The sequence below is a fragment of the Alligator mississippiensis genome, chromosome 8 (genome assembly GCF_030867095.1).
Source record: "Alligator mississippiensis isolate rAllMis1 chromosome 8, rAllMis1, whole genome shotgun sequence".
NCBI classification, from domain to species: domain Eukaryota; kingdom Metazoa; phylum Chordata; order Crocodylia; family Alligatoridae; genus Alligator; species Alligator mississippiensis.
The window spans coordinates 56,235,854-56,263,544 of record NC_081831.1 but is presented as its reverse complement, the minus strand read 5'-3'; the positions used below and the strand labels follow the sequence as shown (position 1 = coordinate 56,263,544).

The 27,691-nt window shown below is 45.6% G+C and overlaps 1 protein-coding gene across 1 annotated transcript in view; it reads left to right on the top strand.

Moving 5' to 3' along the window:
- LOC102572005 (connector enhancer of kinase suppressor of ras 2) overlaps nt 1-27,691 on the top strand; it is a 116,052-nt gene extending 88,361 nt beyond the window's left edge. Inside the window, exons 7-11 of the mRNA XM_059733117.1 lie at nt 18,240-18,310; nt 19,707-19,807; nt 23,063-23,570; nt 23,943-24,142; nt 26,336-27,691. Coding sequence (XP_059589100.1) covers nt 18,240-18,310; nt 19,707-19,807; nt 23,063-23,570; nt 23,943-24,142; nt 26,336-26,551 — 1,096 coding nt within the window. The 3' untranslated portion in view covers nt 26,552-27,691. The remainder of the gene's footprint in view (nt 1-18,239; nt 18,311-19,706; nt 19,808-23,062; nt 23,571-23,942; nt 24,143-26,335) is intronic.

Here is a 27,691-nt window from a genome sequence, read left to right as displayed (position 1 = left end):
CTCAACCATATGAGTAGCCCTTCTCTGGACCCTTTCAAGGTTGTTCACATCCCTCTTGAAGTGCGGCGCCCAAAACTGGATGCAGTACTCCATCTGCAGCCTCACCAATGCTGCATAGAGGGGAATTATCACTTCCCTAGACCTGCTTCTCCTTTTCCCCTTCTTTGTCTTTCAATCTTGAACTCCATCCCACCAGTCTTTGTGATGCCAATTAAGTCATAGTTTGTGTATTAAGACTGCTAGTTTTTCCTATTTAGTCCCTGGATTCCTAATGTTACTGACATCCAAAACATTTGACATGTTGCCCCACAGTTTCCTTCTTGTTTATCCCATGACCTTATTGCAATTTCTCCCCTCCCTCAGATTTCAGATTTTTGACTTGGTTACCATTTTTTATCACCAATTTGTGATCTTTTGGCATGGACTGTCTTGAATCTAATTTAAAGACCTGATCACTAGGTTGGCAATTTAATATTCAAGGATGCTTTTTAGGTTCTTCATCAGAAGAACCTAAGTTTTTCCAGGGTTCTACTCCTCTTCTTTTGATTCTACAACTTCATAGTGGTTTACCTTAATGGTTAGGGGACCTAGAAGTAGTCAGTGTACTGCCTTTTGCTTAGATGGCCAGTAGCCAGACTTCTCCCAAACCAGAAGCCAGTTAGTCCACCTCTTTCAGTGTGATTGCAGTCTTTTGTAACCAGCTAGTCCCCTCAATCTTGGATATCTATACATGCATCCTCTCATATCTTCATACTTCAGAATGCTTTCACACAAACCACCTCCTTCTGCAACTCATTTTCACCTCTCTGGCTTTCCTTTTTGAGGAGCATGCAAGCTGCATTCCCAGCAAGTCAGGACCAGGACCTAGGTGGTACTCTTCAGGGTCAGTTTTCTCATCTCTAGCAGTGCCCAGTCAGTGCAGGGAGAAGACAAGTTAGCAGAATTGTTGGCAACATATCATCTTCTAAATAATCAAGTAAATGAATTTAAAATCACCTTCTGATTCTTTGCAGTGACTGAGGGCATTCCAGAATTGACTCCTTCTCCATCACCAAGTATATGGAGTATTGCACCTCCCCATCTCTTCAGTGATGCCATCTTTCAGTTTTCAAGCCTATAATTGTCACCTTCCTCAGGATAGAATCATGCTGTTTTCCCAGTCTCAAACCAAGCCTTGAGCTGTTTTCCCCTTGCTAATTGCCGTGATTATCTCAGCAAATCCAGTTTAGGTTTACATCTTCCTGTTCTGTTTCATTCAGTTGTATCCCATAATTTATAAGATTTCTTAAAACAAACATTAATTTAGGACCAAAGCCTTTAGGAGAAAGCATGTCTTAAAAATAATAAACTTGTGTTTGCATATTTGCCTTTCCCTCAGGCTTATCTTATGAGTTCACTCAGTCTGAGAGAAGACTGAACTTTATTATACCCCTCCATACATTGGCAACGCATAGGGGGTGCACACAGGTGCACGTGCATCCCCTGAGATTGGCAGTGCACCCCCTGAAAGAAGAGCTGCCAATGCTGCTGGTGGCGCCTGCGGGCAGTCACGATCACCTCTGGCCACTGCCTACACTGCCAGCAGTGTCTGCAGGTGGTCACTGACCACTGCTCAGTGGCATCACTAATATCCACCCACCACCGACACCACTGTGGCCACCTGTGCTTGCTGCTGCCATGCTGCCGCCCCCACCACTGCCGCCTGCGGGTGGTTGCCATGCCCCCCCAGCCTCTGGGGGCACGTATCGTTCATGCTTCTACAAGATCTTTCTGTTACCCTGGTCTCCCAAACAGCCTCCAATTGTTGATCTCCCAACACTTTCTCATATGTGAAGGGCTTTTCATCTCCTTTTAGTGTTCATTTGACTTCTGGACTTCCAGCTTAGCTAAACGGGACCTGTCATCTTCCTGAAGATAGGACATAGGCTACACTAAGTTAATCATTTCCCCTGTTGTCTTTTGAGTCTATTCCAGAATGTCCTTATATAGGGAGCTGTTGTTCTACCTGCTATCTTCATGTATGTTTCTTTAAATTAAAGCAATATAGGCATATATTCCTTTGGTCTAAAATTAGTTATATAGTGTGTGTCTAAATTTAGTCGCATTTAATCATGACTAAATTTAATGCACATTAAGCTAATGCACATTAAACGATTTTTGGTAGGCATCTACACGTACAGAAGCTTCACACTAAAGTTAGTGCCAAGTCCCTGCAGCCCTGCCATGTGTCCCTAGTGGCTGGGCAGACCTGGAACTAAAGTTAGTGCCGGATCACATCTTCACATCTGTTAATGAGCTTTATCTAATCATGCAAATGCAGGTGTCAAATTTAGGTGCAAATAGCCTAATCTCACCAATTTTAATGTGCATTAAGGGTGTGCACATATAGATGCACACCCATAATGTGCATTAAATTAAGCTAATGCACATTAATGTGTCTCGTGTAAATGTGCCCATAGTGTACATCAATAAGTATTTTTAGATTAGGACATAGCAACTCTGTGTGATTCATAGTTAAACCATATGCAAAATATGGATGATGTTGATTATGTATTTTAGACATGAAGTATTAATAGGATAGAAAAGCATGTGCCTTGCATGGCACAAGGTATGTGCTGTATTTGCTCATGCTTTAGAAATAAAAAAGTGCATAAAAGAAAAAAATAAAACCAGCTTTTGTGCAGGCAGAGGTACGAAAGTCTGTGTCTCAAGGAGATGAAATACACATAGGCATGCATGTAGGCTTAATATATGCAAATCTGTCAAAACGTCTCACAGTGTCCTGTGATCACACAAAATTTTGGGTCCTGTGGGAGAAGCAACCATATAACCAAAGGAGATAAACTGTCCTCTGGCTTTCCATTGTAGCTGCCTGACAGGCATAGCATATGGTCTTTCATTGCCTGATCTTTGATAAGACATGCAAACAACTATCCTCTAGGGATCTGAATTCTGACATTTACTCCCTTTGCATTCTTAAGCCCTGCCATGTGCCTACAAGACATGCAGTGAAAATAGTTCAAAACTAAATTACTGAGCTTCCAAGGTTTCTTGGGAATTAAAGCAATCAGAGTGTCAACCTTGAAACTCTGTTGGTGTTATGTGTAAGGTGTTAATATCTGATATCAACTAGTTGTTTATAGACACCTATAGACTTGGTTGAAAAAATTGAGTCATCTGCCTCTGTTTGTCTCCCAATTTCCCCCTTCTAGTTTTCTGATTTTCACTAAAATCAGCAGGATTCTGCCTACTGATACCTAGAACATTCCCTGAAATTTTGGAATTGATCACATCTGGTGTAAGACTTCATTCACTCCAGTTAGTCAAAATGCAAACAAGGCAGTTTAAAAATTTTAACTATAGACCCTTCCTTCCTTAACATTTGACCTTTCAGTCTCCTGTGTTTTTATTATTACTAATTCTCCTGTCATCAGTATTAGTCTAAACAGGAAGTGGAATGCTAATAGAAAAATTACTTTTGACTCATTTGCATTTCCTTGGGAAGATAATGGAATCTTTATTTCCCTCAGAGCATGTGTTGCTGCCATTAACTTGAGTCACATTTACGCCATGTGTTTTGAAAAATGAGCAAAGCCTCAAAGTGAACAATATTTTTTAGTCATCAGAAAAAAATCTATTTTTTGGAAATGAATCTTTATCACTAGATATCTCTTTTATATACTTTGACAGAGAACATTTTCTGAATTGTGGCAAAATTAATTGGAACAAAAATTGATCTAAATGTTTGCACTTCAGAGACTAGATAAGTCTTAATATAAAAAGCTATTTTCTGTGCATCTGCTGTTTTTGTTGTATTACTTCATAGTTCTATAGATCATAGAATCATAGAAAATTAGGTTTGGAAGGGACCTCAGGATGTCGTCTATTCCAACCCCTTGCTCAAAGCAGGGCCATCCCCAACTATATCAACCTTAGCCAAGGCTTTGTCTACCCAGGTCTTAAAAGCCTCCACCACCTTTGAGATTCCACCACCTTTCTAGGTAACCTGTTCCAGTGCTCTCCTAGTAAGAAAGTTCTTTCTAATATCTAACCTAAACTTCCCTTGCTGCAACTTGAGACCATTACTTCTAGTTCTATCATCTGCCACAACTGAGAACAGTCCAGCTCCATCCTCTTTGGAACCCCACCTTCAGGTAGTTGAAGGGTGCTATTAAATCCCCCCTCAGTATTATCTTCTCCAGACAAAATAAACCTAGTTCCCTCTGCCTTTCCTCATAAATCATGTGCCCCAGCACCCTACCCATTTTCATTCTCCTCCACTGGACTCTCTACAATTTATCCACATCCTTTCTGTAGTGATGCCCCCAGCCAAGATGCTCCAAGACTGAATCCTAGTGTGCTAAGCTGTACAATCATATATGTCTTATATATATAAAATAAAGATCCAAAGAGGGCTTTAAAAAATCCAGAATGATAGCATAGGCACCCAAATGAGATATAGGGAGAATTTAGGGGTGCCTGTAGACATGCGGGGACACTGCTCCAACACTGTAATTACAGCACATCAGAATGGACTTGATTAATCAAGTCTGTTGGAGTGTGCTAATTAGCATACTCCAGCAGCCTCCGCATCTCATGTATTCAGCATCCCCATGCTTCAAAATGGTGGTTGAGGCACTTTAACTAAAGCTCGTCAAAGCTCAGGATGCTGTATACATGAGACACTGCAGGTGCTTTAATAAGAGCAGGAATTAGAGTCGCTTTAATTAAAGTGCCCCCACCCCCCCAACCCCAATGCACATATAAAGATGCCCTAGGTGCCTAAGTCACAAAATGCAATAAAAATCCAGTGACTGCAAAAGCAATTAAAGGCCTATATTAAGAGTGTCCTTTTTTGGGACTGCAGAGATTTCTGGGCTCTTAAACCAAGTGTATGGACAGGCATTACCATTATGCTGATATAATGCTTTTCACCCAGGACAAAAAGCTAGCATATGTTATTCACAGGAAAACAGCAGCTCTTCCATGAAAAAATCTGAACTTTCCAACCAGGAACATCTCTCTCTCTCAAGTTTTCTAACACCAGCTTGAACAGCTATACGATTCTCTTGGGGTCCCTAGGACTTCCAGTATCCCACAGTCCTCTGTTCTCCCTCCTTTCCTCCAAGGGAAAGGGAGGGAGAGTACTGGCTCTCTGATGGCCCACACTGCAGCAATCTGACAGATAGTGGGGACCCTGCTGCCAAAACTTGTGTAGTACCAAGACCGGTCATGCTACCAGCATCACTGAACACCCCCCATCCCCAGTACAAAACAGGCATGCTGGAAGCTCCCCCAGCAGTCTCACTGATCAGCAGGAACCAGTGCCATAGCGAGGGGGGGCAAGTGGGATGACCACCCTGGGTGCTGAAGTGAAGGGGCAAGAGGTGCTGCCCAGCTGCAGCAGAGCGCAGGATGGAGTCGTGAGCAGTTTGTTTGGGGGGGCACAGGGATGGGGGAAGGGCAGCTCCTGCTGTTGCATTCACTCCTGTGCATAGCATTGGCAGCACAGAGGACCGCAGATCAGCCCAGGCGTGGGCTCTGAGTGGCTATAGCAGGGGGGAGGGGTGTGCACAAACACAGACAAGCAGCTGGAGCCTGCAAGTGGCCAGGAACTCAGCCCAGCCCAGCCATGTGTAGAGCAGCACCCAGTAGGTAAGTGTGTAGATGGGAGGAAAGGGTCATGGAGGGGCAGATCGAGGCCCCCATGATGAGGGAAAGAGTGGGGCAAGGGCCGGGGTGAATGGGGCCCCAGGCCAGGTCGTGGGAGGGTTGGAGCCCAGATAGTTTGTCTGAAAGTGCGGGGGGGGGGGTCCAGCCACTGCGTGCACCCCTAGGCAAGCATGGGGGGCACGTGGTACCCAGTTCCATGCACAGGGCAGAGGTAGCAGCCACTGTGGACTGGGCTCTGTGCCCCACTGCCCCTGCCCCAGCAGCTGCACAACACCACGTGTCTCCCATTGCCCAGCGGGCAGGAGCCTCAGCGCAGCCAGTACACTGCAGGCAGATGGTGTTGCACAGCTGCCAGGGCAGAGGCATCAGGATGTAGAGCCCCAGCGCTCAGCGGCAGCCTGCCTCCACCCTGCGCACAGATCATGGGGACACATGCCCCCCATGCCTGCCCTGGGGGTGCACACAGTGGCAGGAGCCCCCTGTGCCCCTGGACAAGCTGCCTTGGCTCTGACCCTCCCACAACCCACCCTGGGGCCCCATTTACCCCAGCCCCTGCCCCACTCCCTCCTTCAATACGGGGGCCTCGATTTGCCTCCCACATGACCCTTTTCTTTTTTATGGCATCTGCGGATGAAATCCTGATTTCACTGAAAGCTACGAGAGATTTTCTATTCGCTTTAAGGATGCCAGGATTTGACCCCTTGAAAGTTAGCTAGGAAACAGACAAACACAACCACCAAATGAACTCTTTAGAAACAGAGTTTCTTTGATTGTACATCAAAGAATAATGGATGTCAAGTAACAAGTATAATTCTGAACTGAGATCCACACGTTCAGAAATGAAGAGAAACTAGACCTGCAGTTCGCTAGCATATCAATCCTATGTATAGTTTACTATGTAAAAATCCAAAATGTCATCTCTTCAGATTTTCCAGAAGTTCAAATGCCTATTAGAGGAAGGAGCATATCTGAGGATGGCACATTAATGTTGTGTGACACCAGAGCAGAGATTGTACCTAGAAGATATTTAACATTCTGTATTAGAGTTAATATGGTGATCAAAGAAGGAAGTAAGGGAGAAAAGTGTCAAGAGTGAACAGAAGTTCTATCTTTCTTTCTCATCTCCCAGTCATATTAGAACAGTTTCTGAGTTGACTTGAGCACCAGAAAAGATTTGTAGAGTTGGCTCCACAGATTGACCATGCAACTTGGCTGACAAATATAGCAACTATTCCTATAGCACTTTCATCTTCGCTAAGTTCTGTACATTCTCAACAATATACACATCTGGGCCATAAGGCAAGCACATTATCATCCTGTGTATATTCTGTGGTCTCATTTCCAAACTGTATTTTTAGTAAAAAGACCCAAAGGAAAGTAATGCCCAAGAATAGAATTTTTTCTCTCCATGATACATTAGTGCTCTCCAGAATTCTTCAGAATTCTATCATTTTTCATGCTGCCAATCTGCAGCTCCTAGTGTCCTTGTAGTGACTAATGTTACAGGGGAAATTCAGAATACTGGCAGATTCTAGAAAGCTTTAATATCTAAAAAGCGTGTATTTGTTTCCTTTAGAGATCTGCCCTTACCACATATCCATTAGACACTTGCACTGAATTATCCATTGAATTCAGTGGGCTGAAGAAATGAACTCCTGATCCTGCCAAAAAGATTAAAGACCATTATTCCATTCTGTTAGATAAGAGACATTTAAAAAACAAAAATAACAAGGGGGAAGGAGGGTGAAAAGGAAGAATGTCTGAAGTTAAAAGAATTAAAAACAACTCTGAATTAACCTATTCAGTTCACTGTTTGAGATGCTTTTATTTCTATTTAGTGTAAAAGAATTAACAAATGTTACTATAGAGCCAGCATTTGCTGTAAGATGTTATATAGGTGCACTTCTTTAATGTGTTATTATATAACAACATTTGCATCTTAAATATTAGGGGGGAAATCTTTAGCAATTGTTAACTCTTATGCATTTGAAAATTTTGTGTAATGACTGAATAACAGTGCCACTGTATTAGAAAAACAAGCTGTGGTCAAAGTCACTTTGAAATTAGACCACAGACATTCTAGTTTAAAATCTAATGAAAATGATTAAGGTGCTTTTTATCTACACAAATCATATTTTAATATAATATGTTATTCAATACTAATTTCTAGTTTTCTGATGTACAATGTGGATCTTTATATATGCTGAAGTAAGAGACTTTTACTGGTTTAAATCCCTAATTCCACCCTAAAATGTTTATGTTTGGCTTTTTGTATATGTGTGTCCCTGATGCTGTTTAAGAGAACCTCCCCCCTCGCTCTCCACCCCCTGCACACACATTTTGATGATTAGTCTCTTTGTTCTAACCCCGGAGTGCTCAATCTCCAGCCCGTGGGCCAAATGTACCCGGCACAGCCACAGCATCTGGCCAATGGGGCTCCCCACTGGTCAGAAAATTTGGTAGAGGGGGAGCCATGGCCATTAATGCCACCATCCTCCCCCACTGCCAAATTCCCACAGCCCCTCATCCACACAGCCAAATGGGACTGGGTAACACCCCCTGGCCTCCATGAAGCTGGATTAGGGATGTTCTCTGTCTCCCTCTGCCCAGTCATTGCACCCATCCTGGGTGACGGATTGGGGCCACAGGCCAGATCCAGCCCACAGAGGGACTGGGCACTGCCCATCCAGCCCACTGGGGAAAAGGTTGAACATCGCTGTTCTAACCCCCTGGCCTTTGCTTTGAGAAGTACCAAAAGGTTCCAAATTATGCCGATACGTGTTGTCATCTTGAAGTAATTCACATGACATTAACAGGTTGTAAGCTAAGTTTCGGAAAAAAAACTTTTATAAATTGTGTATATACTTTATTTTTTTAAATCCCATTCATATTTATTGTGAAGTTGTTATGACTCTTCTGTGATTATATGCACTCAGTTTTCATTAGTGGCTCTTCTGAGAGATTAAACTATAGCATATTCTATCATATAATAGGGAATAAACAATGAATAAGGCCAACAAAACATTTTCATTGACTGCATGAAGTATAAATAATACTTTTGATAATGAGTTGTCTTTCATTATTATGGAGTTTTAAAAATCCTGGACTGAGACCCTAGACAGAGTCTGCTAAATCACTTTACCTTGAGAATTTCTGAGGCTGTCGAGCAATATTCCCAGGAAATTCCAAAGGGAAATATATGTTTCTAAAATAAAAAGGGAAATATCCAGCCTCTTACTGTTTAGCATCTGTTTAATTGGTACTGAAGGAAATCCTTATATTCAGAGATGCCTTTTACCTTCTTAAGCATCCATGTATAGCACATATATTCTACTCTTGATGCACTGAGCCCCAGGATTGTTCAGCATTGGAATCATACAGCCAGTGCTGTCTGTTTAGCCATCCATGTGCTCTGAGTGCCTTCCCATTCCTTCCCCATTATCAAGGGATAAAAGGCAGATTAGGGCTTACTGGCCTTTTTGTTTTATCTTACTGTCTGTGGTTGTGAGGCAGAACAGTATGCAGTGTGTTTCTCTCTTGCACACTTGAATATTTAAAGTTGTAGGTTCTTCCCTTGGGCTAGTTTAGTACTTAGTTACATTAGTGTAGGATTTTTTGCTACTTTTCCCTTTGGAAACTTTTTTTTTTTTTCTACTTTTTTGGCCACCCAGAACTAGTTTTCTTCAGCTCTTAATGCTAAATAAAACATTTCCATAATGTAAATATTGTCTTTGATGTGACACAGCTATACTGTTTAGTGATAGCCATTACGTATTCACCTACATAGCACAACGCAGGGTCATGTAAACAGAGCCTACACTCCATTTGAATTAACTAGTTCAGATACTAAAACAGTGTAGCCATTTTAGCATGGTGCTCTCCCAGTGCTAATTAGCCTTGCTGAAAGTGCTGTGTTAATGTAGCTGTGCTGTTTCCAGTGCCCAACGCTGGTAAGTCCAGAGCTGTTTTGGGTATCCCAACATTGCACTGCTCATGAAATCACATGCTGTAAGTGTTTATTTTCCCTTGGACGTGGACATGTTTGGTTTGCCATTTTGTTTGATGCATGCCCCAAACTTCTGCTGCTGGACACATACTGAAAATGCTTCTGATCTGAGTAAACAAGAATTGCCCTGGTAGTACTAGCTCTGCAAGTGTTTCCAGGACTTCTTCCTCTTCCAAGCATTCTTCTGTTATTCTTTTTTCCAAGTCCTCTTTGTCTACTAATGGAGACAGGACTCAGTATTGCTCTTTCCACCTAGCAAAAAGAAAAAGAAGTAATACATTGCTTCAGATCAGCCTCAATTAAGAGCTGCCCAGGGGCTGAATTAAGTACCTCTGGTACACAAAATGACCCCACTGTTCATATTTCAGTACCTGGTAAAGACTAACTTCATGCAGTTTGTGGCACAGACCAGGTAGCATCACCTTCTGGCGACATTTGCACTTCTTAATATTGAGATTGGGACTCTCTTCATTGGCATCAGTTCTTTCAGTATTGACATCATCACCACAAACAGTTTCTAACTTACTACTGATGCTACTGACCTTCTTGGCACTAAGATTCACAATTCTGAGAATCTGACAGCATCTACTGCCCCTCTTTTCAGGTGGTACTGTCTGATGTGAAAATATTCCATCAGCTCAGACCACCACTATTTCCCCAAAATATTTTTAGTGCTAAAAAAGATTCCCACTAATTCATGTCTTGGAATCCCTGTTGAATCACAGAATCAAAACCACCTTGTCCTGCTAAGAGATTGGTAAAATGACATTGTCTGCATAGTGCTTCAGCTTTCTGAGATTTCTGAAACTTATAGTGACTGGCAGAAAGGCATAATTTAGAGCCAATATCCTTAAGAGAAGAAAGACATCTGTCAGAGAGTCTTGGCTCACATCCTGTCTCAAGCCAACATTTGAATTATGACATGTTTCAAATAGGTCCACTATGAGGAACTCCCACCTTAGGAAGATGTCACGGAGGCTAGCATCATTGAGACATCATTCTGTTAAGATCCCTGTTGAGGTAATATGTCAAGGTGGCTTGAAGGCCAGGCAGATGAAGGACTACTGACATAATGTGGTGAGGTATAAACCAATCCCAAATGTGCCTCTTGCCAGACTAGACAGGATCTTCTTTTACCTTGTATGTGTATCTAAGATGTGACTGGTGTTATCTGTAGCACTTGAACAGCGAGTGCCCTCAGGGTTTCCCAAACTTTTGATATCTAGGGCACACTCCAACCTGCAGGCTGGAGCTAGTCCATGGAATTGATCCTGTGCATGGCACTGGTCCAGGCAAGGCCTGATCTAGCCATGCAGGGCCAACGTGGCCAGGGCCAAATTCTTCCATGTGGGACCAATGCGGCCAGAGCCCCATCCCGCTGTGCAGGGCTGGCCCTGCCAGGGTCTGATCCAGCCATGCACAGTCAGCCCTGCTGGGGCATGATCCCTCCACACAGGACCAGTGCAGCTGGTGCATGATCCTTCTGTGGAGGACCAGCCCAGCTAGGGCCCAATCCCTCTGCATGGGACCAGCCTAGCTGGGGCACTATCCAGCCCATTTTTCTTGGCACACTTCCCTGCTCTCATGGCACAGTAGTGTGCCATGGCATACTCTTTGGGAATCACTGGCCTAAGAAGATGAGCAGAAAGGTTTTCCATGCTGGTCTGGAATCTAGCATATTCAAATTCATCATGAAGGTCAAGGTGGTTTTGATTCTGTGATTCAAGAGAGAATCACATTAGCTGAGCATGTCATAGTAGTTGGCCATTCACACTTGGAGATGTGTGAAGGAATATATCTAGCAATCTTTAAGGATTAAGTAAGTCTCTGTTCCCTAGATAAATGAGCAAGCTATTTCAGGTAGATTCCAAGACAGCCTTTGCTCAGCTACTTCATTTGGCTCCATTTCCTTATTGAATGGGCCGCTGCAGCACCTGGCCTTTGCTGAGCAATAAACTGAGCTTCCAGTCTGTAAGCATCTCCAGGTCTGTTTGCATCTCCTTAGCTTGTCTTCTGTTCTTTTCCCTAGTTCTTTGTTTCCTGGATTCCTGATTCCAGGGCTAAGAAGCAAGCCAAATGCTGGGGCCAGGAGGCCAGCTGAGTGCCAGTGAGCAAGAATAAGGAAACTAGCCAAGAACTGGATGAGAGATAAATAAATGCTGCACAACCTAAGTCTTACTGCCAAGTTTTGCCCTAAATATCTGGAAGCTGTTTCCAGAAGCTAGTCCCCCAGGACACCCAATCCTGTGGTTATCCCAGACATCTGCAAAGGCTAGCTCATCCAGACATAACATCATTAGCCCCAACAGGGGCAGACTGACCCACTGTGGATTTGCACTAGCCTTGATACCATGACATTGGAAGACCTTGAATTTATCATTTGAAGCCAAAGAGCGTGGACTTATTCCCTTCCCCATTTAGAAGAGAAAATCAGTATGGGAATGAGAATCAAATGAAATGGAAATTGACAGTTGGTCTGAGAAGGGCTGGTCATCCCCACTTTCAGTGTCCTTATCTTTTAGCATTTGTTGTTCAACTAATAGAGAAGCCATAGGACATTGAATTTATGGACCATTAAAATAGCTGTGAAATAATAATGGCTATTGGCCACCACCAGCTGAGGCCAAATATGAACTAGTAACCTACATATCAATGTCTGCTTCCCATCATCAATGCCTTTGGTCATTCAGTCTCCAGTTGATAAATTAATAGCTTCTATACCAAAATCATTGAAGCCCCCAAAGGAGAAAAGAGGATTATAAAAATGTGTCTGTGGTAGTTTGCCTCCATTGGAACCGTAATTTTGTATGTCAGCAACTTTCTTAAACAAGATTGTAACCTGAAGGTGGGATTTATCCCACTAGCATTAAAGCTCAAGGCCACCAAGCTTTTCTTTGAATCAGGAGAGATAACCAGCTTCTTGTAATTGATTTTGTCATAATTCCTCTTAAGCTACAAACTAACACAACACAGCATTTCATTTATTCTGATTTCTCCTTCAGGAATGAAAAATGAGGGCCTACTAGAGTTTGTTTACTAAATGTCTTTGTTTATCTTCCTTGTTTCTTTGATTGTTGGCAGCTCTGTTTCTTAGGGTATTTTTATGACCCTCAACTTGAGAGAACATAAAAGAATTAGCGTGTGGCCACTATTGCTTACACATCAAAGCAGGTGGTCTCCAGCTGAGTCAAGAAGCTACATCAAAGAGATGGAATGGAAAGCAATCACAAGCTAATCACCTGTCTATTCCATTACTTACATTTTCTCACCAATAAGATCAAATAAGGCAGGACGAGGTGAATTCTGGTAACTGTCTAGTGGCTGTGGTTCATTCATCTAAAAGAGATGCTTCTGTATCCAACTAAGAAGTTATCACATATAGAAAATCATAATATGTGTGTTCAAATGAAGTGCTGGAGTGACTTAAATTTGAATGGACAGATTTAACTAGAGGTCTCACTCTCCACCTTCATGCCCCGAGGTGTTCTCATCAGAGCTCCTAGAGGCTCCAGCACTGATGATTTAGCAATATCACCCAACTAGCAGCTGGCCAAAAAGCTAGGACACACCTCGTCCCTGGAGTATAAGCACAAACTCAGATACCCAGTCTCCCTGTACTTTGGCTTCCTCCTCCAAGGTAGTCATTTACTATCACTCCACAATTTGAGAAATCCCTCCTCCCTGTCCCTTTTCAGGGACCCTTTTCAATATTTTAATTCAGCAAGAGGCCCACTTCTTGCTGGTTCTAGGGCCATAGAAAGAGTTACCCTGGAACTCAGAGAAAAGGGATTTTATACTGGTGATTTTCTGGTTCCAAATAGGAAAGGCCTCTTGATACCTCCATAGGAATTCACCAAAGTGCTCTGTCTACGTGGCATACCTCAGAAAGTAGGGGATTGCAGTTTACTCCTATTTGGACAACTGGTTACCCTGTGAGCCTCTGGTATTGGAGAGCCTTCTGGGTACTTAGAACCTCTTTTGACCTCTGGGTCCTCAACTGACAGAACTCAGCTTTGGTCCCTATAGAGATTCCTCACTCACTCAGTTACACCCTCCCGCCATGACCATAGGAAAGGCTGCTCTTAGTTTCTAAAGTAATAGCTTCTTTGGCTGTAGGTATACCCACAAATAATCCATTTCTGATTCAGTTGTTTGGGGCTATAAAAGAGTGGAAATGCCCTAAAACAAGATGAGATGGGTCAGAACTAATGCAGTATCTTATCCTCCTTTGAAACAGTGGAGGTCTCGTCACACAAGCAGTGTGCAGCTTGAGTATTTTGTATTTGGTTGCACTTAAAGTGAGGGCAGTTTGTCTATACAGCATATATGAAGTATCTGGCATAAATATGTGTAGAAAAGCAGTATGAACTAAGTATTATACAGTATTATCTTAGTTAACTAAGTTATTAACTAAATATTCATATTACATAGTATTACACAGTATTCACTTAGGTATTCTAAATTTTTAGCATGAAGAGGGATCATTGGTGTTATAATCCTTGAGTATATTTTTATGATATAGAGTGAGTTACAGAGAAAAGTCTAGAGCTCTCACTTGCCACATGGATGCCCTGAGGGACATGGATTACTGGTGCCTCCTAATACTGGGGGGGCACCAGCAGCCGATCGCCAACTGGGGGCGGGGGGTTCCTCAGCAGCCGACCACCCACCAGGCGGCTGGGGGCATTGGGAGAAATAAAATTTGGGCTCAGCCCCACCCCCCGCACAAAAGTCTGTGGGGAGAGGGGAAAGGGCCATGGGGGGAGGGAGCGAGGCTGAGGCTGGCACTGGGCAGGGCTCAAACTCAGGGCTGGGGTCTGCTGCACCCATCCAGCTGCCCCTTCCCCCATGCCAGGGGTCATTGCCTGGCACCAGCATCCACCACCTCCCAGCCCTGCACTAGCCCTGGCTGCCTCCCTGCAGCGGCCGCAGTCTGGCCCCAGCTCTGCACTACACAGGGGGGCATGGAGCTGGAGGAGGGCCAGCCTTGGCTGTGCCGCCAGGCCAGAGGAGACCCCACCCCATCTAAGTCATCCCCAGGAAGATGGCTCCTGCAGAGTCGTGGTGCCAGGGAGCCAAGGGAGGACATGGCCACCCCACTCCTTGCATAGGGCAAGGGAAGGCTGCAGCTGCAAGGCAAGCTGGGCTCTGCCTGCTCTGTACCTCCACACCTAGCTACAGCCTTTGAAAGCAGCACACCACCATGTGCGTTCCCCCACTGCGTAGCCTGGGCAGCAAGGCACATGGCGCTGTGCCACGCCACTTTCAAAGACTGCAATGAAGCATGGAACAGGCAGAGTTCAGCTCGCCTCGCAGCTGCAGCCCACCCTTGCCCCATGCAAAGATCGGGGGGAGGGTCATATGCCCCCAGTGACTTCCCGGCACCATGACTCTGCCTCCCCTGGCTCTCCTACAGTACATGCAGCAGCGGGAGTCACCAGGCTCCAATTGCCCCATGACCTAGTCCGGCCAGGACCACATTCTCCATGTGTATATTAAACACATACAAGGTATATTACACACACACATTTTCCAGCACAGCAAACATTATGAAGCATTCTGGTAAGGTAGATGTCAGGTCTTCTGGTAGGGGAGTGAAAGGGGGCAGAGGGAAAGCTGTAAGTTCAACCCCCCTAGTCCCCACAAACTTTGATGCACCCTCTTCCCTAGCAGGCATGAGGCTTCTGCTGCTAGTGGCAGCAAGGAGGTGGGAGCAGTGTCTGCACCTGCTCCACCTCCATTAACACAAGCAATAATAATAACCCCCAGCACCACCAGCATGACAAGCACCAGTATGACAGTCTCCTCAACCCCAAATTCAGTTCCCAGCATGAGCCTCCCAGTGCCAGAGAAGGAGCTGGATCTGGAACCAGCGGAGCTCAGTGCCATAGTCAGGGAAATTCTGGGGAACAAGGGGGAATCAGAGTTTCTGCTCTACACCTCTCAAAGTTCCCCTAGAGCCAGGTCTCCTTCTACAGAAGGCACTGCAGAGGAGGTTGTGGGGGCAGGTGGACAAGAAACACTTCAGCACCATGGGGATGCTGATGCATACCAGGAGGTACCAGTCCCTTCCCCTTGCTCCTCCTCAGCCTGGCACCAGTGGGAGTGTGCTCAAAGGGAATTCCCCCTCTCACTCCAAAGCCTCCGTCCCCCAGAAGCAGAACCAGACCACCCTGGACCAGTGGGGGAAAGGTGGGGACAAACGAGGACGTGTTCCCAAGGCAAGTGAGGTCACCCAGAGCATTTGGGGAGATGCTTGCTCTGGATGGCCAGCCCTTCTCCTAAGTTGAGTGGCCAGTGTGGGACCATCTCCCAGATCTGGGTGGTCCTCAAGCCATTCCTCAAGGCCACTGAGAACCTCAGTGCTAGCAATGCCCTCCTTAGCCAGGTGATTCCCATAGTGAGGGAGCTTCAGAACCAAATGAAGAAGTTCCAGGGGAGCAATGTTCATGGCTGGGGTAAGCTGCAGTCACCAGAGGGGCAGGCACTACTAAAGCAGCTGAAGGATGGCATCAAGAAATGGTTGGATCTGTTGCAGTCCAGTATGGTCCATGTGCTAGTGCCTATGTGTGACCCAAAGGTGAAGGGGAGCATGTGCACCAGCAAAACCCTGGATCACTGGATAGAGGTGCTGGTGATCAGGGTCAGGGAGGCAGAAGGGCAGAGGCAGGGGGACATGGAAGAGGGGGATCTACTGTCCCGTACCAGCACTCCATCCACTAGCCAGTCTGCTCCACCACAGGTGCTGCCAATGTGGGCCAAGGGCATGGCTTCCATGTTGGGGTCCAGAGGCACCAGACCCCAGCATCAGGCAGGTAGCACCAAGGCCTCAGTGGCTACCTATCTCACCAAGGATGTGGAGCCACTGCTTTGCAACCCATTGGCCTCCTGGGCAAGCCACAGCCAGATGTTGCAGGATCTGGCCACAATTGCCCAGGAATACCTGTCCTGTCCACCAAACAGTGTTCCAAGCAAGAGGGTGCTTAGCATTGCTGGGGATGTTGTGATATCCCACCACACCTGCTTGAATCCTGGTTTGGTAGAGCAGCTGGTGTTCCTCAAGGTGAACCTCCCACTGCTGGGGTTCCCCAAGCTCCACGTGCAGACAGAATGAGTGTCACCATCCTCACTCTGTCCGCACCTATTTCCTTTTTAACATTGTTTTTTAAAACTGTTTAATGCCTCACTCTCAGAGCTGGAGGCAGTGTATCACCAGCCAGCAGGAAAAGAACATATACCTGCTGAGCTTCTGTGCCAGGATGGGCTTGGTAGTATGGGCCAGTGCTATGAGGAAGGAAGAGGCCCGAGGTCCTGGGCATGACTTAAAAGTGCACCCTGCCAGGGTCAGGAGTCCTGGTGGGACTGCCAGTGTCATGGCAGCCCCCAAGAAATGCCAGGACCACAAACTTCTCTGGTGAAAGGCGGGTAGGAGGTGCCTTATAACCTCCAGCCACCACATAAACACAGTCCTGGCTGGGGAAAGCCCAGACCTGTAAGATCTTTGAGAGGCCTGAGGCTTACTGGTTACAGTGGAGTTGTGAGGCTCCAGGTGAGCTACCTGGGATGCCATCTTCAAGGCATGGGCCGCAGTGTTAGGGGAGGTATGGAGCTGCAGAATAGATGTTACCTCTAGACATCAGAGGCCTAAAAGGGCAGCCTCCTGCCTGGGAAACATCTGAATCAGTTTTGCATGGGAAGCAAAAGAAGGGTGGGTCGTTGGCCCAGAAACAGGTGGGTGGGTGGAGATCTAACTGGCACCAGGAAGGCCCCCTGTTACAGGCTACCACCCCTGCTGGTTTCATCCCACTGCGCCTTAACACACACAGTCACACGTCACGAGTTTTGCTTTGAACAGTTTGAGGTGCAATTTCACAGAAACCCCTGCACCTATCTCCTTGAAATGTGGCAGGCTTCATGGCCTCAGAAGGGGCTACCTCACCTGCTGTTTTCATCCCGCTGCGCTTTAACACATGCACAAAGTCACACATGTCACAAGTTTTGCTTTGAATAGTTTGAGGTGCAGTTTCACAGAAACCTGGCAGGCTTCATGGCCTCAGAAGAGGCTACTAGTCCTGCTGTTTTCATCCCACTCTGCCTTAACACACACGGGACAAGTTTTGCTTTGCACAGTTTGAAGTACAGTTTCACAAAAAACCCTGCACCTATCTCCTTGAAACTTGGCAGGCCTCATGCCCTCAGAAGACACTACCATACCTATAATTTTCATCTGAATCAGGCAAGAAATGACAAAGTTATAGGCATTTCAGTGATTCCCCATTATAGCCTATGGCTGAATCACCGAAACAACCTCGAAACCCTGAAACAGATTCGGCTGAATCAAAATGGAACAGTGATCTGAAACACCGAAACAAATCGCCATCCTCTGAAATGGCTGAATCTGAAACTGAAACAAAACATAGCCATTTCGGACAGCCCTACTGACTGTAGTACATCCTTTGTGTACTAAAGTTAAAGAAACAGTAAAGCCCTACCTCAGTGGCCTGTAAATAGGACACCTTTACCCTTCCTTTAATCTCTTGTTGTCTTATTATTTTATTAGATGGATGAATCGTCTGGGTCTTGCAGCCATTGGTTACACACCTGATGACAAGGAAATTCGTCCAGATGAAGGTAAATCTTCTGTTATTTTAAATGAAATGCTTTGGAGAAAAATAAAGTTCAGAAAATGGTCTGGTTAACTGAATCATGATATAAACAAAATAGGACATAAATATCTCACAACTGAGTTCTGCATTAATATGTATGCAGTATCTTTTAATCTTTTTATGTTTCATAGATATGCAGACCCCTTTCATATATTTAATTGAGCCATCAGCAGAGAAAATAAAATTCAGAATAATCCTTTGAAAAGTCAAAGAAAGGTTCTTGGGACAATCTTAGAAAAAAAACATTTTGATGAATATAGCATGGCTGTTTTACATTTGGTATAAAAATGATAAATAAAAGAATTAGGATCATATTGTGTCTTGCTCTGCATAGCAGTCTGTTAGTGCCATCAGATATGTGAGTCATCCTAAAAGGAGAGTGTCATAATCACTGGGCAAGCTGCACTAAAGAATCCTTCCTGAGTGCACCATTCAGATAGCAGACTTTGTTCCCTTAACCCAGGGATGTCCAACTGGTGGCCCACAGACCATAGGCAGCCCACGAAGGGCCAGCATGTGGGCCGTGGGCCCCTGCAGTCACCTCTCCCACTGCTGCACACTGCTGCACACCAGCACTGCCCACATGGTAGAAAGAAAGTGCATTTTTGAAGCCCGCCTCCACATCATACACCCTGCCTTAACCCATTGAGAAGCTAGAGCTGCATGGTACAAAGAGCTTGTACTGGATCTTTTGGTTGTGCCCCATTGTTTCTCAACTTCTAAACACAACAAGCATGAGTGTTCTTTGGCACCTGCAAGGACCAGTGACTGATTAAAGTGAACTCCCTTTGAAATCAAATTAAGATAGGCATATAACCAGGGCTGATGCTTTTGAGAGTCTCACTAAGCACATATGTGTCTTTGGTCCCCTGAATGCTTTTGAAAATTGGGTGCTGAAAGATGTGGGGGGGAAAATGCACATTACTGGAAGTGTTACTTGGTCCCGGCTCCTTGGCATCTGTATAGATTGGGTGCTTCAGCAGGGCTTTTTGGAGCTTTTACCTAATAACTGATCCAATCAGCTATTAGTTAAAAGTGCCAAAAAAGCCCCATTAAAGCACCCAAACTATACAGACATTGGGGAAGCCGGGTCCAACTAACACAGTGCCTCTTCTGGGCATGTGCTAGGCTGGGCATGGGAGCACACTGGGTTTAAAGTTAAGTACCATTTCTGGGTTTGTTTGTTTTTTACATGTCTGCAAGCAGATATTTTATAAAATAGCACATAGTTTTCAAGGTGCTCTTGAAAATTTTACTTTGGCCATTTTAAAGAAAAAATTTTTCAGTTATATATTGAAAATGTTGCCGAAACTATCTTTTGACTAATCACATCAATGAAATATTAAATGTTTTATTAGCAGATTACTGGAGTGAAAGTGACCAGGACGATATTGACGGCTCTTTAACTCTGAAACAGGAAGGCTCCTCAACATTGGGTGACACCTATCATCGAACACCCTCGGTAAGTCATAAACACTGCATCCTCTACTATGCCAATAAATAAACTTCTGTGGTTCTTTGGTTTCCATGCTGCTTCTGCTTGTTTTACAGTGATATATATATGTTTTACAGTGATATATATACAGAACAGAGGTGGGACTTAGATATAAGCAAAAAGAATATTGTATAGGAACTAATATTATATTACTATATATCAGGGTTGGGCAATTATTTTGGGAGGAGGGCTGCTTACCCAGTTTTGGAAAGCTGTCGAGGGCCGCATGGGTAGCCCTGCCCCTTGACAAGGGCCCCAACCCCTGGTCACCATCTTGGGACCAATGTCCCAATGTCTTGGGACCAATGTCTCAGGGCCAGCACCGGTGGAGCACAAAGCGGGGTGTAGGCCCGGCTCCATAGAGCCCCTGCCAGCCAGGACCCTGTAATCCTGTCACCCTGCTTTGGGCCCTTCTGATGCTGGCCCCAGGACACTGGTGTGGGCCCCATGCTCCCACTGACTCCCACACCCGCTCACTCCCAGTGCCCCCCCAGTCCCACAGTACAGGTGGGGGCTGCCCCCGACCCCCTGCTCACTGGCAGGGAAGAAGCTGGTGCTGAATGTGGGGAAAAGAGGCCTCTCCCCCACCCCATGGACCATGCTCCCTGCTGCAGCCGCTCGCAGCCTGCACGAGGTGGGCAGGCACAGGCAGCCCCACGTGGGCTGTGAGCAGCTGCAGCACAGGGCACTGGCCATGGAGCGGGTGTGGGGTCACTTTTCCCGTGCTCAGTACCAGCTTGTAGCCTACCCCCACTGCCAGCCTGGGCCCCACGCCAGCTCCGGGCTCGCCTGTTGGGGTTGCACCATGGCAGCAGCAGCTGCTCGGCATGGTGGAAAGCAGCCCCCCTGTTTGCCATGCCAGGCAGTGTTTGCTGCTGCTGCCTACCCAGAGTTCACACACTAGGCAGCACAGAGTTGGCAGCGGCAGCTGCACACTACCCGGCGCAGCAAACGGGGGCGTTGCTTTCCTCCGCAGTGAGCAGCTGCTGCCGCCGCAGCCCAGCCCCGATGGGTGAGCCTGGAGCTGGTGCAGGGCCCAGGCTGGCAGCGGGAGTGGGTTACAAGCTGGTGCTGAGCATGGGTAAAGTGTTCCCTTCCCTGCCCCGTGGCCAGTGCCCCATGCTGCAGCTGCTCACAGCCCATATGGGGCTGCTGACAGCCCCATGCAGGCTGTGAGTGGCTGCAGCAGAGAGTGCCGACCACAGGGCAGGGAAGGGGCCGGTTTTCCCCACACTCTGCACCAGCTCCTTCCCTGCCCGGGGTCCTCCCCTGCCTTTCCTCCACCTTGCCTGAGTTTCCCACGCCAGTGCAGCTGAAGAGCCACATGGTCCCAGTCCAAAAGCCCCTGCTTGGGCTTCCAGCTGGGGGGGTGGGGCTGGGCAGGCCCTGCTGTTGCAGGAACCCACTGGGGCTTCCCCTGGGTCCTACTGCCCCTTGCTCCTGTCATTTTTGAAAGGAACCAAGGAGAAATAAATATTAATTTTCTAAATTTTTAGGGGCCCCGTGGGCTGGATAGAATGGCCTCACAGACTGAATTCAGCCCACGGTTCAGATTTTGCCCACCCCTGCAATATAGAGAGAAACAGAGAAGTAGGGCTGGAAGGGACCTCCGTAGGTCATTTAATCCAACCCCCTGTCTGAGGCAGGAATATATGCATTACTACAGGGGTTGTCAACCAGGAGTACATATACCCCAGGGGGTACTTTGAAAGGTCCCAGGGGGTACGCAGGGGCAGGCAGGGATAGAGCATCGCTACCCTTCACTGCTGCCTCACAGGAGCAGGGCCAGGGTGGAGTGAGAGCAGGGCCGTACAGATGCTGTGCTGCCGCCGCTCCACCACTCACCATACCCCCATTCCAGAGCTAGCTGCTCGTCCCCCCACCGGGTACATTTACTAAAAAGGGGGCTACCGGGGGTACACTTATTAAAAAAGGTTGAAACCCCTTGCATTACTATATATATTACTAATAAGATAAGAGCAGGAGTGAATATTTAAAATATATTATTCACAGGAAAGACAGGCTACTGTGTCAGTCTACTGTAGCCAAGTCAGTTTTCTTTCTTTTTCTAAAAAAAATGATACAATATAGAAATATAACTGAATTATGAAAGAAATGTCCTGAGATCGGATAATCTCTGATAAGCAAAGCTTTATATCCTTATGCCATAATTACTGGAAATGAAGATCTTTAGATCACAATCACACAATAGCTCTGATTTGGAGAATAAACTTTCTAGGAAGCTTATTTTAAAGACAAATTTCTTCCAAATCATACCAATTTATTTTACAATATTTTTCATGAGAAGTGTTGTAACATGAAAAGTAACTAATAGAAACACTTTGTGTGCAGTGCATGGGTGGACTGTCATAATTGATAAAAGCATTAATGCTATGCAATATATGGGCAGGCTCTGATAGCTGCTGAAAGTATTGCTGGTGTACAGAATATGGGCAAGCTGTGATATTCAACCTGTATTTCGAAGTGCAGATAGGACTGTTTTCTATTTTTCTTTCAGATTTGTCCTCAGCGTGAATGACATGATCCTCACACAACCAGAACCAAAGAAAAAGAGACTGAGGCAACAGCATCACATGGGTGAAGTTCAGACTGATTTTCACCCATGTGATGCTGTTTTATCAACCAGGATACAGGTTAAGCCCCTCCCTTTCTGTTTTTCCACTTTTTTGCCTTTTTATTTTTATTAAGATGATAAACAGACCAAGCAGAATTTAATTAACATGATTTGGATAAGCTCAGCAGTCCCCTAAAATTTAAATGTCTTCCTGGGTGCTGAAATTTGTTTTTTGTTTTTTCTTCCTGTTTGGCTGGAACATCTACCCCCTGAAAAGAAAGGAAATTCAGTTATTGTTTCCTTGGGGGCTTTCATGTCTTCCTCACAACACACCGCTGGACTGGGTGTAAGCTGGGTAGGTCTTTAGAAAACCTGTACCAGTGCTATGCTGTCCCTTCCAGCAGGAGTTGCTCTTGGGCAGAGAATGTGTCAAAACAAGAATAGGGAGTGGTTAAAAACATAGTGCTTACATAAAGTATAATCCCATTAGTTGTCTTCTTTTCTAAGAGGCTTATAATAGGACATACCAAAACACACAGATCAGACCATTTGGTTAAAACTAACTGTATACTGTAATTTATGTCTGGAGCTTTTCCTACGTCTCTTCACAGTTCTGTCTAACTGTCAGATGCTTTGATTATTTTTAGGTGAATTCTTCAAGTCCATTCCCTGAACCCAAACATGGCCGACATTTTTCAAGTGAATCAACTTATTCTCATTCTTCTGCGGAGGACTCCCGACAAGATGCCACAGGAAGTACACATTCATCAGGATGCAGGCCTTCCTACCGAGAAAGGCGCTCATGGCAGGACCTTATAGAGACCCCTTTAACCAGTTCAGGGCTCCATTTTCTTCAGACTGTTCCTCCTGACTCAGAATACATAAGTGGTCGACCTGGAATGTCACCAGATAAGCGAAGACAAGCAACATTACCAGTCCAAAGACGTCACAACCATGAACGGGATGGGCCTTTCCCACTAGTGGAATGTCAGAGAGGACATAGTTCTCAAAGTAGGCCTCAGAAACAACGTAGTCAGAGTCTTCCGCGAAACAGAGATGTCAGGAGCAAGGGATGTGTAAAGTCTGCAGGAATATCAGAAGAGATGCCAGAAGAGAAACTTCTTATTAAAAGGCAAAATAGTTTCTGTAATGAAGGTATGGTTGTGCAAGGATTGTAACCCAATAATCTCCACTGAATTCAGTTGGCACTTTGCCATTGACATCAATGATGCATGACTGATGTGTGACTGATTTCTTAATTTCCAAAAAACCTTAAAGCTGGACACCTCATCAGTTACCTTGTCATAGTTGCCACCCCTTAGTTTTGGTTGAGATTATCTACCTATGTTCAGATTCCAACTATAGTTTTAACCAAAATGTTCCGATTTTATCAATACCTGAGCTGGGGGAAGGTGTTACGTGCTAATTCCACATACCAACTTGCAGAATCCTTGACCTTTTCAGGGTCATTCATTGCTCTCTCACCTACCTGCATCATTGTTAAAAAAATTATAAACTTTCTTTCAGAAAATACAAAGGAAATACAAGAAAGTACAGATGGTCTGCAACAGTTGTACAGGTCTTTGGAACAAGCTAGCTTGTCAGCCTTTGGAGAACAGCGACCCTCCACCAAGCAGGAATTCCGTAGGTCTTTTGTAAAGAGGTGCAATGACCCAATTGTCAATGAAAAGCTTCATCACATCAGAGTTCTCAAGAGCACTTTAAAAGTAAGCTTTAATCATTTATTATTTTTATGTTTAACATGACATTGTAACATTGTAACCTCTTAACATGTTCAATGTTTAGATGTAAGCAAAGAGAATATTATATGCATATTATTATTATGACTAGCAAAATGCCCATCATGAATGATAGGGAGGAGGGGGCAGAACTGGGACAGAGACCCATGTGCTCCAGGTCCAGCCCTGCCCAACCTCCTGCTGCTGCTCCAGGTCCTGCCCTGCTCCCCCCTACTGCTACCACCATTCTTGGTCATGTCCCACTCCTCTTGCCACTCTGGGTCCAGCCCCACTCCAACCCTCCTCCCTGCTGCTCTGCATGCAGGGGGCATGGCGTGAGGCTGCATGGGAGGGTGGCTGTAAGGCATGGCATGGGGAGAGGCCACGGTGCAGGGAGCACTTGTTGGTTGCATGGTGTGGGGAGCAGCCCTGGGGTGTGACGCCTGGTGCATGGTGGGGGGTGGCACGCGCCATGGCATGGGGAGTGGCCACAGCAGAGAGAGCTCCCACTGGCTGCAGCCACATGGTGTGGGGAGCAGTCCTGTGTGGGGGGCAGTCCCGGGATGTGGGTGGCATGGTGCATGGCTGCACCAGGGGTGTGGCATGTAACCATGGGGCATGGCACGGGAAGCAGCCACAGCATGGGGGCACAAGGAATATTTGCCAGTGACAGCCACATGGCATGGGCAGTGACCCCGGGGTGTGGCATAGGGTGCGCAGGGGCCTTGGTGCATGGCCATGAGGCATGGCGTGGGAAGTGGCCATGGTGCGGGAAGTGCCCGCAAGTTGAGCCTGTGTGGTGTGGGGAGTGGCCCCAGGGTTTGGCCTGGGGTGCACAGGTGAGGTGTGGGGGGGGATGGGGTGTGGTGGTAGGGCATGGTGTGGGGAGCGGCCCTGGGGTGTGGCGTAGGGCACATGGGGGACCATGGCACTTGGGGTAGGTGGCATGGTACATGGAGGGGCCTGCCACATGGGCGAGTGGAGGAGCTGGTGTGTGTCCACAGGGCATGGCGTGGGGAGTGGCCACGGTGCAGGGAGTGCCTGCTGGTTGTGGCTGTGTGGCATGGGGAGCGGCCTCAGGGTGTGGCATGGGGCAAATGGGCTGGCATGGGCTGGCAGCCACTCCCCATGGGGGAGTGTGGCCACAGGGCAGCCCACACACCCCCGTGCTGGCTCCTCATGTGCCCACGTGCCATACGCCCCATGCCCTTCGCACCCCATGGCTGCAGCCTGCGGGCACTCCCTGTGCAGGGGTCATGGCATACAGATGCATGGGGGGTGTGGCATGCTGCAGCCAGCTCTTTGCACCATGCCCCCCACAAGCCCCACAGCCCATGGCCACAACCAGTGGGATATCCCCACATGGGGGGAGCATGGTGCACAAGGGGGCATGGTGTGCAGCCACAGGGTGCCACATGGGGAGTGGGCACGAGGGGAGCCACATGGAGAGCTGCCTGTGCACCCAGCACCCGGTCCCTGTGCGGGACCCTGCAGCCAAGTGCCATGCCCCCCCAGCACCACATGCCACACCCTCACACAGCCGCACACCACATCCCCCACAGAACCGCATGCCATGACCCCCACCCCTCACCTCCCTTCCCCTTGGTGTGGTGGAGCATACCCTGGCCCCACTGCCTCCACCTCCAACTGTGTCTATCTGTCAGTAAGGCTCCAGGCAGCGCATGCACAGTTGGCCTGGAGCATTATGGATAGACAAACACACAGCCAAAAGTACTATGGCTTTTATTATATTAGAATTATATATTCAATTATTATATTTAGACAAAGAATTAGGTCACAAATAAACTGCCAACATTGAAAGTAAGAAAATGCTCACCTCACAAAAAAAGATCAAAACTATTTAACACACTTATTAGCTGTGTCATGGAAGGTGCCTGTGTCATGGAACTATCCAGCTGACTTCATTTTTGTAATTAAAGGTGATCTCTGAAGTCATACTGAAGGCATATTGTCAGCTATGAGGAGGATTACATAGCCTTTCTGTTCAAACTGTTCAGAACTGTTCAAACTTTAACAGTTCTATCTAAAGAAAGGACTTCTGTTTTCATGTCAGCTGCTCTAGCATTTTCATTAGCTCTAAAGAAGAAATAAAAGGCCCAAATAGAACATGGCATAAATTGTATTTTTAAATGTGCTCTGTTTTTTTTTGTCATTTGATAGGCAAAGGAAGGAGACCTGGCAATTATCAACAACGTTCTGGATGATCCCAGCTTAACATCAAAGAAATTTAAAGAATGGAAACTACAAAACTATGAATTCTTCCTGGACATTTGTGAGTACAGTGCTGCTCTGAAATCTCAAAATGGAGCCTCTGAACTTGCAACCCCAGCACCACTGCTGACACACACACATTCATTCATTGAAACGCACGTCTGACAGGACTAGCAGCTAAACACTTGTTGAGTGCCATGAAAAATCTAATAAGACAAACACTGTAATATTTGTAAATAATGTACTCAGCAGTATTGTAAATAAGTTGGATAAGAGAATAGTGCCACAGGATGCCTACTACATTGCATGATAAAACAGTAATATTCTGTTCTGGATTATTTTTGTTTGCTATTATCTGCCAACATGCGTATCGAGCTCTGCATTAGAAAGAAGCAGTACAGAAGTGTAAATGAAAAGAAATAGCAGTATATTTACTTACGTACTGTACTAAAGCTAAGCTTATAATAATGAGCTCCTACAATCATTTTATATATTTAGATATATATATATAATATAAACATATCTATGTATATAAAATGTGTAACATGATAGTTTATATTTATTTTTTAAAATACCCTAAAATTTACATCTTCAAAAGCTTTTCTTCAAAGAAATACAAAACAAATAAAAATACTTTGGCCAGTCTTAAGACTCTACATTTATTTTCTCAACATTCCCAAACAGTGACAGCTACCATCTTTGAAATCAGACCAAACCAGTATCATTAAAAAGTAAACTTAACCCTTTTAATGTGCCTTAAAAGTAGGGTATAAACCCAGCAAATATTGTAATTTGGCCCTGTGGACATACTGTACACACCACTTATGCTGTGCTGTGTGTAAAATAACTTCCTGCCTTTAATAGGAGTGGCCTCAGACATGTAAGTATGGCACAGAAGAGGTTAAGATACAAGTAAAACAAAGCCGGTTGTCCCCTGATACAAATCTTGAAATGCCTTTTAATTGAATCTGACATATTTCATGCAAAAGAAAAACCGTATTTTTTTCTGAAAATGGTAGCTGTTGCAATTTTCATAATTTCTTCACTGTGAATTTAGTGCCACAAACCTGTGAGTCTCAAAATGTAGACATTATTTTCTGATGCTTTAAGGCTGAGAGTTAAGTAAAAAAAATCTGAACTAATCAGTTCTTTTGTATACCAGTCTATCATATACAGCTGGGTAAATAATTCTTATTCACTATTCAAAATTCACTAAATTTCTGTGAATAATTCTTTATGGATAGTTCATTAACAAGGTAATTGCAGCTATTCAGTGCAATATTTGAGGTTCAATCTGTATTGATT